The sequence below is a fragment of the Seriola lalandi genome, unplaced genomic scaffold (assembly GCF_002814215.2).
Source record: "Seriola lalandi dorsalis isolate HSWRI2012SDOR001 ecotype SW California unplaced genomic scaffold, Sedor1 jcf7180002049758, whole genome shotgun sequence".
Classification (NCBI taxonomy): Eukaryota; Metazoa; Chordata; class Actinopteri; order Carangiformes; family Carangidae; genus Seriola; species Seriola lalandi.
The window spans coordinates 759-11,398 of record NW_019520311.1 but is presented as its reverse complement, the minus strand read 5'-3'; the positions used below and the strand labels follow the sequence as shown (position 1 = coordinate 11,398).

At 41.3% G+C, this 10,640-nt stretch overlaps 2 protein-coding genes across 4 annotated transcripts in view; both read right to left on the bottom strand.

Moving 5' to 3' along the window:
- Positions 1 to 4,928, bottom strand: part of msto1 (misato mitochondrial distribution and morphology regulator 1) — a 9,937-nt gene extending 5,009 nt beyond the window's left edge. Inside the window, exons 1-10 of one of the 2 annotated variants that reach the window (XM_023398713.2) lie at positions 4,738 to 4,928; positions 3,703 to 3,832; positions 3,463 to 3,532; positions 3,185 to 3,260; positions 2,844 to 2,901; positions 2,599 to 2,755; positions 1,429 to 1,543; positions 808 to 942; positions 565 to 717; positions 40 to 171 (exon numbers count right to left, since the gene is read on the bottom strand). In XM_023398713.2, coding sequence (XP_023254481.1) covers positions 40 to 171; positions 565 to 717; positions 808 to 942; positions 1,429 to 1,543; positions 2,599 to 2,755; positions 2,844 to 2,901; positions 3,185 to 3,260; positions 3,463 to 3,532; positions 3,703 to 3,832; positions 4,738 to 4,821 — 1,110 coding nt within the window. In that variant the 5' untranslated portion in view covers positions 4,822 to 4,928. The remainder of the gene's footprint in view (positions 1 to 39; positions 172 to 564; positions 718 to 807; positions 943 to 1,428; positions 1,544 to 2,598; positions 2,756 to 2,843; positions 2,902 to 3,184; positions 3,261 to 3,462; positions 3,533 to 3,702; positions 3,833 to 4,737) is intronic. The other variant, XM_023398714.2, reaches the window with a different exon arrangement.
- A 732-nt stretch (positions 4,929 to 5,660) lies between these two features.
- On the bottom strand, positions 5,661 to 8,834 carry LOC111648965 (uncharacterized). Of its 2 annotated transcripts, none has more exons than XM_023398716.2 (5): positions 8,513 to 8,834; positions 8,200 to 8,263; positions 7,669 to 7,810; positions 7,241 to 7,528; positions 5,661 to 6,128 (listed from the first exon to the last, which is right to left on the bottom strand). In XM_023398716.2, exons 2-5 carry the CDS (start codon positions 8,240 to 8,242, stop codon positions 5,822 to 5,824), a joined length of 780 nt encoding a protein of 259 aa, XP_023254484.1. In that variant the 5' UTR covers positions 8,243 to 8,263; positions 8,513 to 8,834; the 3' UTR covers positions 5,661 to 5,821. The 2 variants fall into 2 exon arrangements, with proteins under 2 accessions (XP_023254484.1, XP_023254483.1); XM_023398715.2 differs by having other exon boundaries at positions 8,534 to 8,833.
- Positions 8,835 to 10,640: the final 1,806 nt, after the last annotated feature.

The following is a 10,640-nucleotide window of genomic DNA, read 5'->3' as shown; positions in this document are numbered from 1 at the left end:
AACAGTCACCAACAGGCAGTAACAGGCAGTAACAGTCACCTTCCTCCCCGACACGGCCAGAGTGTCGGCCACCTGCCACATGGGGGCGCTGTTGTTCCTCAGCCTGTACGGCAGCGTGAGGGCGTCCAGAGCCAGAGCCAGGACTGAGCTGGAGTGGTACCACAGCGAGGGCTGGGACAGAGGACGACATCTTTCTTTAGACGGAGACGAGCTCAGGTTCTAACTTTACATACGTACATGAACATTTGTGAACTTATAACAACGTGTCCTTAATCACGTCTAAATATTAAAGAAGCTCAGTTATAATCCAGTTTTAGTCCAAACGAGTGGAGAAAAGACGGTTTTATGATCCTTTTATTTCCATTCATCATCATATTTCTTTAAATTGAATGTAAATGTTTAACTTGAATTTAATTAAAACCAAGTCAATTAAAATGTCTAAATGTCTTAAATATTTAAACATGAGTCAAAATATCAAAACTGGCTTTAAATCACTTAAAAAGACTAAAAAACAACTAAAATGTGCTAAAACACTTAGATTTAAATTAAAATGAAAAGCCTCACATCGTAGTTGAGGTGGGGGAAGGCTGTGGGGGAGGGGGGCCGTCTGCCCAGACCACCTCTCAGAGTCAGCGGGCAGAAGAAAGAGCTGTGACTGGACAGGTGAGCAGTCGCTAAGGTGCAGTTCAACAGGTGATAAAAGTCCTTCACTGGAGTCTGGAGGTGAAACACACGACGACACGACGCTCGTTAACAAAACGACTCATTTAACACAGACGCACAACAACAACACTCAGTCTGACTCACTGAGTTGGGGTGACTGACAGGAGCTAACCCCCAGGTCAGGATGCCCCTCCCGCTGTAAGAGTCCAGCAGCATCTCTGTGACCTTTGACCCCAGGCCTGCAAAGCCATCAGCCATGTCACACAGCACCTGGAAACCCTGAGGATTCATATAAAACACAAACAGATCAGAATGTTACGTACGTGCAAAACAAATCTGGGACAATAATGATCTTTATTCATATTTATCCAGATGACAACGAACATGGGAGGAATAAAACAAATATAAACTAAGGTAAAACAAGCAGGTAACGCAGGTCAGGGAGCTTAAATATGAAAAGAAAAATTTAACATTAAGATAAAACATTTACAATAAAACTTAAATAAAATAATAGGAAAATACAAATATATACAAGACAAAGTCTTTTTTTTTTTCACATTTTATATTGTGAAGAAATATAGAAGAAATTTACTGTATTTGATCTGAAATGTTTCTCTTCATATTGAAGCTCTGACCTGCAGCAGTTACATGTGTAGGTTGGGTGGGAACTAAGAGCATCAGTGATATTATAAAATGAATTTGTTACAGAACAAATGAATATTTCATAAAGGTCAACACAAAGAAAAGAGTGAGACACAGAATTACCTGAAGATAATCACACTCCTCTACAAAGAAGTGCAGTTTGTCCTCCAGGTCCTCGAGCACCGAGCCCTGCAGCAGAGCCTCCCCCTGACCGAAGGCCTCCAGCCGGTGAGCCTCCCTGCACCCCCCCCCCACAGGTGTAATGTCTCAATATACTGGTAATAACCGGTTTATTAAACCCACAGAATTAAAGAAGAGGAAGTCTGCAGTTTGAATGAGTTAGGAGGAAAACTTGTATCTGCCCTGATACGGTCACACCTGTGTTTCTGTTCAGCTGTTAACAGGTAAATCAGCTGCTGTGACATCACTGAGCTGCATCACACTTAATGATTAAACTCTGTTTTATTAAAGCCTGACATCTGCTGGAGAAACGCAGGTACTGAACAATCAGCCTGACGTCGGCTGGTTCTTGGTTGGAAGTGATGAAGATGTTGATCATCGACCGGGAACCTTCACCTCAGGCTTCAGCTGCTTTTAGACTTTACTTTTAAACATGTGAAGAGATGTGAAGAGATGTGAAGCAGCGGAGAACGAGAATGAAATGAAGTTTAGATTTGCAACTGCTCGTTATGTTTTGATGAGAAAGAAGTTTGTGTTTTAACTGAGAGAGTGCAGAATGTGTTGATTTGTAAAACATCAGTTTTGCTGTGAACATTTCAAATTCTCGTCGCTGTCTTTTGAAAAATCTTGTGAATTCATCAAACAACTTTTCCTGAGTGAAGACAAACAGTCTGTTCTCAGCTTCAGTCACTGATTTTTAAATGTTCATTCTTCTCCACGATAAAGGAAATACTTCGTCCTTTAAAACATTTAATAAATAATAAACATGTTTCTTTACGTGAGTGAAACTTGTATTGAAGGAACTGCAGCTACTGAATCAGACTTTTGTTGTCACTTAAAAGTATTTTCTAATTGCACTTTTCTACATGTTAATATAAAACTGTGATACTTTGGTATTTAATGCACAAACAGTCGACTACACTTTATTTTTCTGATCTTCCATGTTATTGTCTGATGATAAAAACTAACCAGAGTTTGTTCTGCAGATTTCAGCTGAGGTTTATTTTGTCTTCCTCTTTTTAATCTCATCATCACAGTAATTATATTAATAATGAGCCAAGTTTCCCTTCCTTCTGTTCAGCAGCATGTACGAGGCGTGGCGGCGCTCTTTACCCGTCGTGGTTGTACTGGTGGATGACGGAGATGGTGCGGGGGTGCAGGTGGATCCGGAGGAAGTCGGACCACACCTTCACGTTGCCCTCCAGCCTGTAGCCCTTCTGGACCTGAGCCAGCCGACTGTTCACTGTGTCCACGCTCAGTGAAGCTGCTGCTGGGAGGGAGGCAGACGGAGACATGTGTAGATCAGATCATATTTAGTCTAACTGAGGTTAAAGCAGCTTTGCTGAGGTTTCATTTACCTGAGCGCTGAGGCTGAGAGCTGCAGGAGAAATCAGCCTCCGCGAGTATCTCTCCCTTCTAGAAACAAAGACCAGCGTTAGGACCAGACACTGAACTGTGTGACGATGCTCATGTCAAGCAGCAAAAAACTGCCATTTACCAGCTGATGTTTTCAGGGTTAGGGTTAGTAACCCTTAGTAACCCTAACCCTGTTTTCTTCAGATCATTATAAAAATATAAAACATTAAAATCACTAAGTTCACTACCAGATACTTTGACGCACTATCACTGGATCAGTTTATCTTAAACGTCTTCACAGGCTGAAGCTGCTCAGTTTTTCATTTCCAACATAAATACTCACATCCAGTTTGTCCAGATCCTCCAGGAAGGAGTTCTTAGCAGGAGGACTTTCTTTATGCATCATGAGGCTCCCCTCCCTCCAACACAGAGCACACTTTACATTTATAGCAGTGCAACACATTCAAACATTCATAAGAAAAAAAGCATTTTTCAATATGAAATAATTGAGTAGAGAAATGTAGCTGAGTGACGATTCTCGGTATGTACTATTATCAAACACAGAATATACATGTGGTGTGTAGTTTACATCAAAAGGATTCGTTGGACCTGCTGATTTACCATGTGACAGCTGACGTGTCTTTGCCTGGGTCATACAGACTTCCCTCCTGACGCAGAGTCCGAAGACTTCCTGTCGTAGAGACGGAGCATCAAACAGCAGCGTCAGTTCAACTGATGACAACAGAAATCTTTGCATTCGGTCTTTAGATTGACCTCGAAACGTTTCAGTCACAGCAGCAGGAATAAATCAGCTTAACGTTGCTGTTAAAATAAACTCCAGGAGCACAGAGGACGCTTTACCTTTGAGATCCATGGCGATGAGGCGAGGTGTGTAGGTGACGTGTCCGCCCAGAGTCTGTCCCTCACGAAACACGACATCGTTCTGGATCTCACCCAGCGGCGTCTCGGGGTCGTATGACAGAGATGCATCCTGGGAACAAAGAGAAGATCATCTTTATTTATCTGCCAGAGTTGATGCTAACATACAGTACTGTGCTTAGGTAGATGTTTAGTTTCTCATCACACGACATCATCAGGGAGACGTCTCGGCAGCGTCATAAAGAACCATCTTTAGAGAGAAGAAGAAGAAGCAGCAGCAGCTTAACAAGGAGTCCAACCCCACAGAGAGCAGATCTCTACATCATGGAGTCAGTCTGGATCACATGATGCAGGTTCTCCAAGGTGCTGGAACACACCTGTGTGCAGGTGTACTGAGGAGAGCTGATGCTGTTTTAAAGTCAGTTTTAAAAGCGTTTTTTCTGTTTCCTGCAGTTTTTATAAAGTTAATTTATAAATTAAAACATTATTTTTAAAAGCTGAAGATCCACACTTTACTTTTCGTGCCTAATACATTTACACAGAACTGTTTATGATATTACTGAAATATAATTATTGATGCGTGAATGTGTGGATTACTTTAATGTTGCAGCTGGAGCTCATTTAAACTACTTTATCTGCTGCTGGATAACTTATGAATTTCTCCCTGAGGATCAATAAAGTCTGACTCTACTCTAACTACATTTTCATTTAACCTGTGAAGAGATTCATCTGAATCTTCTGCGCAAGAATTTCACTAAATGAAGAGAATAAAGAGATTTTCTGTCCTGACACTGGATCATTAGCAGCGTTAGCTTCATTAAATCTGGTGGCTAACGCTGTTTCTATGTTTTAACTGCTGTAATAAACTTTATGAAATCACATCTCCTCCTCTGTGTGTTTACAAACATCATAATATCCACTTTCCTGCTGCAGAACCAGCGACAGTTTCTAAAGTCTCACACATGCAGAGCTATCGCTAGCTAGCTTAACTTAGCATTAGCCGCTAGCTCTCCTCACCTGTAAGTTCCACCAGTGAGTCCCCACAAAGTTGGAATAGTGTCCGAGCTGCAGGGTGATGACTTCTCTACAGAGGCCGCTCATCGTGACGGATCAACGCTCACAAACAGAAGACATGAAGTTCTGTTCTCCGGGAGTGAAGGACATGTTGGAAATGACAACACTGAACAGAGACACACTAACGCAGAGGGGGAGGGGCGGGCCTCATGCGAACACCTTATTTCTATTGGCTGAAAGGAAAGTAAGACGAAATGTGATTGGACGTATGAATGACGTAAGAGTGATAGCTCGGTTTCACCGCGCCTCAGCTTCACATGTGCCGTAAACAGCCGAACATCCGTCACACTGATGATGTTCATCCACCTTCATCTTTTTCATGTTTCAACAAAAGATTTTATATTTTGTTTTTCCTCAGAGTGAAAATGGGAGTTGTCGCTGCGCATGCGCAGCTTTATGTTATAGTAGACCCCCCCAAAAAAGGAATAAAAATTCAAAATATTTTATTTTACTGTTTAAGTTCATGAGGGGAGTAACACACATTAACTCAGGGAAAAAACTTAACGGACAAATTAGATTTAGAGTTTTTTTTAGTTTAAGAGTAAAGTCCAACAAAACCACTAAAGACAGGAAATGAACTTCCTGTAAACAAAACGGAAGCTGATCTATATCTACAGTTTCAAACAAGTTAAGCCAAAGAAAACTACTAATCAAAATAAAACAAGCAGTTTATTAAAATAATAAAACGTATTTGTAAATAATCAATGAATAAAATGAATCAATAACTCATTTTTCTAATAAGTTTTATTTTGTAGGAAAATGATCAGTCATGATTTGTTTTCAGCCAAATCCTACATCTGCTGAATTTAATCATCTAATATCTGAAAACATAAACATGTTATTGATGATCAATGATTCTCAGCACGTGTGTGAGCAGCTGGTTTTTATTAGAGACACTTCAGACAATGGTGGACATCAGTGATGAAACAAAGACTTTTTTCATATCTGAGATTCTCAGGTGGCTTTTCTCACAGACTCTGGTGGATCAACTGAGTCAGGCCAGATTATTGATTATTGATTTCAGGTTTTACAGGTTGTCAGTGAAGACGGAGATGTACGGCTGAAACCAGCTGCGCACCTCCTCCATCTTCTCCTCCAGGGTGGACCTCATGTCGGTGGCCGTTTTCTCAAAGGACTCCTTGACGCCTTCGGCTGTGAGCTGGATCCTGTCCTTCATGTCGCCCACCTGGGACTTCAGCAGGTCGTTCAGGGTGCTGATCTTGGCCTGAGTGTTGTCTCGCACCTGAGTGAAGTAAGGGTCGAAGCGTGTCCTCATCTCCTCCACGTTGTCCGAGGTTCTGGACTGAAGGGTGTCCATGTAGTCAGAGACATGTCTGAGGGAAGGACGGACGGTCATTTACCATGAGACTCAAACTTGGAGGAACACATCATCATCATCATCATCATCATCATATAAAACACCCAGGTGTTATCGTGTAATCTGGAACTGCAGCTTTAAAATACTTTTACCGGTCCATTCAAACTTAAACAAAAGAACATAAATATTATCAGCAACATTTACTTAAAAGTTCAGAAAGAGAGATTAAGATTTTCCTCAAAGTCTGAGTGAAGGATTCCTTAAAATAAAAACTGCACCTGAATTCTTCTCCTTAAGGTTTCCTTAAAATGTTCACTTACGTATTCAAGGTTTTGTCCTTATCTTAGTTTTATATTAAAGGAGGCAGTTAAACTCCTCAGAGACCAAAGGTCACCTGGTGAGTAAGTTCCCGCCAAAACAACAGGAGGATGAGATAAAAGTGCATCTTTAATGTCACCTTCTTCACAAAAGAAATAACAGGTCGGCCTATCACAAGTACTAATGGCAGCCAATCAACTGTCTCCATGGAAACAGTTGAACTTTTTAAATAACACACATAAAGAATTGAGTTTATTCCAGAGCAGCGAATAATGATTATTTTCATTATCAAATAATCCAGTTATTTTGTCGATTACATGATTAAACTTTTTCTCCTATAATGTTTTAAACAGTAAAAGAAAACGCTCATTATTGTTTTTTTCCCTCAAAACCTGAAGATATTCAATCTACAGAGATATAAACCCATGATAAACAATATATTATAATATTTGTGAATTTGTTTTGCTTGAAAAATACTGGAAATCAAATCATCAATTAGACGAGGGATTTCCAATCGATCAACTAATCGATTTGTTATTGCAACTGTAGAATTTTCAAATGAATTCACTTTATTCCACCAGGATCTTTCATATCAATCAATACTATCAAAAACAAACAATATGACAATTAAAACATGAGTCAGAATTTAAATACAGATCAATACAAAGTGTTTGAGGAAGCAGCTGAAAAATCAAAGTGTAATTCTTTTGTGAAAGAAAGTTTAGTTTGTAAAACTATCTGAGCCTCTGACTGGACACAGTTTCCCATCATCCCTCAGTGCCCCCCTCCCTCAGTGCCCCCCCCCCTCACCTCTTGATCTCCTGTGTGTCCTTGTTGAGGCGTTTCTTCAGCTTGCGGCTGTAGGCGTTGACTCGGACCCTGACGTCTTCTACGTTCTGCTCCATCATGGTCTGCAGCTCCTGGTGGTATTTCTCCATCTGCTCCCGGGCCTCCCCCAGGTGGTCGCGGAGCTTGTCGCCCAGCTGCTGCAGGTCTGAGCCCAGACGCTCTGCGGCCTCCTGGGTGTAGGGGGCCAGCTTGGTCTGCACGTCGTCCCTGTACATGGTCAGCTCCGACATGCTGTCCTGAATCAGGGTGCTGTGGGGGGGGGGCAGATGGTTTTAGGGGTTATGTTGGTGTTTTTGTGAAGTAGTCTGAGGGGGGTTCAGACTGAGTGAATCAGTGTGAGGTCATAAGGTCATACAGTTACGAACGACATGAGTCATTACTGAACTCACTCCAGCTCTCTGCCGATCTGAGAGCTCCTCGCGTCCTTCACCATCTCGTCCGCCTTCGAGCTCAGGTCTGTGAAGTACGTCTGAAAGTCGTCCAGCGCCTCCTCCCACGAGCTTTTCTGAGGGACGCTCCTCGCATCGCAGCCTGATTCAGCAAGGACAAACAAACATCATGTAAACAACAAACCTTCAGCTTTTAGATCTGAACCACATGAACACAGAGGAGGACGGACCGCTTCCCAGTCTTCTGTCCTCCCTCCTTCTTTCCTTCCTTCCTTCTCTTCCTTCCTTCTTTCCTTCCTTCCTTCTTTCCTTCTTTCCTTCTTTCCTTCTTTCCTTCTTTCCTTCTTTCCTTCTTTCCTTCCTTCCTTCTTTCCTTCTTTCCTTCTTTCCTTCTTTCCTTCTTTTACAGCTCTCTCACATTTTATTCACAAATTGTATTTTCTAATCAATGTTTCTGTTTCTGTTTCTGTTTCTTCTTCACTAACTGTGTCAATGAGAAGTTTTTGTTTTTACGTGAGATTTTGAACTCACCTGATAAAACTGCCAGCACAAGGATTACTGCAAAGACCTTCATGATGACTAGACAAATGGACACCTGGAATATGACAGCAAAAATAAATGATCTCAACACTGACACACAGGCTTTAGAAAAAACTGTTTACTTACAAATTATTATTATTATACATTTCAAGACATTTTTAATTCAGATTTAACATCTGAATCAGGATTTTCTGCCTCTTTGTTTTATTCAGTAATTAAATCAAAAAAATCAAACTCTTTATATTTTTACTTTAAATAAAAAATAATCCTTAAACATTTAAAAGAATTAAAAATGTTGGTCCACCTGAGCAGCTGCGAGTCTCACCTGGGTGATCCTGATGACGTCTGTGACAGACTGAGCTGTTCACTCTGTATTTATACTCTCCAGGTGATTTGATTTGATCCAATAAACGTCAGGAGGATCGCTGACCTGCGTCCGAAGTTCCCAGCGTGAACTGTGTTGTTGTCAGATTTTATTGCTGTGTGTGTTATTTTGGCTCCACGTCGCAGAGGGAGAGTTCACAGGTAAACATCTGATCTCAGCTGCTTCTGAAACCTCTGAGGAGAAACGCTTCAACAGTTTCATACAGATCCTTCAATAAACTGTGATTGTGTCTGAGAGTAAAAACGCTGCAGCTGCTCCGTCACATAATCAGACTCTGTCACAAACACAGAGCTGCTGATAAAACAACAGGAACAAGGACAAAAGTCACTCTGCTCATACAAATCACTGTCCAGCTGCTCTGGTTCAGAGTCTGATCCTGCAGGTTTTATAAGATGGGACAACTTCCAACAATCCACCCCCGTCCACCCTGATCAATCAATAACCCTGGAAAGGTGGAAACACCTTCAGTGCAGCTGGTAAAATAAACAGACATGAGGCATTAAAGCAGATTCATGGACCGTGTGTGAGACCTTCAGAGCATTAACATGAACAAGTCAGAGGTTTTCAGAATTTATTTCCTCTCATCTTGTAAATTACTGGATCATTTCATCTTTAAAAGTAAATTAAAGGGGCAGTGTGAAGGACTCAGTGGCCTCCAGCATCTTCTCCGAGCAGGTAGGAGAAACTACGGCGGCCTGCAGGTGACATAAAAACACAGACCTCCTCGACAGCTGGCGTCTGGTTTGGTACGGTGGCCCTGAAGCGCAATCATCAGTTTGACACATGAGCTGCAGATCCTCACACACACACCAACACACACACAACCACGCAGCACAGACCACAACAAGTCAGAAACACTGTGCGTCTCAGCCGGGTCCGTCACTTTTTAAGGTCCCCTGGAAACACTTCCGTTGTGTTGTGAGCACTTGCAGCTCACTTTGAATTGAATTGTGTGTTTGCATGTGTTGAGCTCTCAGGGCCACCGTAGTCTGTAGAAACATGGCGGACAGTGTAGAAGAGAAGCCGCTCCATCAGATCCTGTGAATCCTGCACACTGGTCCTTTAAATAAAAGAAGGGAATTCAACCAATGAGGTAGTTTTATTTTGGCGAGTCACAGTTTGGGAGCCACAGACTGAGGCTGTTTATATTCAGGATGTCTGAGATGATTCAGGTTGACTCAAGACTTTCTACATCATCATCATCATCATCATCATCATCATCATCATCATCATCATCATCATCCTCATCATCATCATCATCATCATCCTCCTCATCATCATCATCATCCTCATCATCATCATCATCCTCATCATCATCATCATCTAAAAAGTGACGCAGAGCCAATAAACTTACAAAACGTTGAAATGTTATCATTATTATTATTGTTGTTGTTGTTGTTGTTGTTGTTGTTGTTGTTGTTGTTGTTGTTTTCACACTGAAGCTTACACATGCCACCTGCCGTTTGTTGCTTGATGAACTCTTTATTTTGCATTTGAACTTTTTGTGTTTCTTCTGATTTGATTTTAACATGTTTCTAACTTTTATTCTGCGGTTGATCTGAAGCAGCAGCTGCACGAGTCTGTGGAGAATCAGTGACGTGATGTTTCTGAGCAACAGGAGTAAATAACACAACAATGTGACGGTAACATGAGCAACGTCAACAACGGGACTCGTCACTGTCAGTGATGAAGAATAATCTGTTTAAAGCAGCAGCCTGATCAGCTGATGCAGTGAAAACATGAGTGTTGAAGAGATCAATGCTTCATTCACTGTTTATGAATTCATCTTTTCACCAGTTGTAACTTTAACCTTCCTCAGTGAGACGCAGTGATACAGAACCTCAGTGTTTATCGATCAGCTGTTCAGTGCTTACAGACGCTCAATGTCTTTTCTTAATGATTGTGTTTGTTTTGTTTTTAAAGCTTTTAAAGTTTTTCATTTCAAATATAAAGAAAAGTTTCGTGACAAAATAAAATTCCTTGAACCTATTTATTGTTTGACAGAAAAAACTTCCAGTTGTAAACAGTCACACAAAAGACAGAATAG

What these genes read in the sequence shown, in the direction of transcription:
- LOC111648965 (XM_023398716.2), bottom strand. Translation starts at nt 8,242, where the DNA reads ATGAAGGTCTTTGCAGTAATCCTTGTGCTGGCAGTTTTATCAG. An exon ending in TGTGCTGGCAGTTTTATCAG is followed by an intron (nt 7,811 to 8,199) that starts GTGAGTTCAAAA and finishes TTGCTGAATCAG; the next exon opens with GCTGCGATGCGAGGAGCGTC. An exon ending in CAGATCGGCAGAGAGCTGGA is followed by an intron (nt 7,529 to 7,668) that starts GTGAGTTCAGTA and finishes CCCCCCCCACAG; the next exon opens with CACCCTGATTCAGGACAGCA.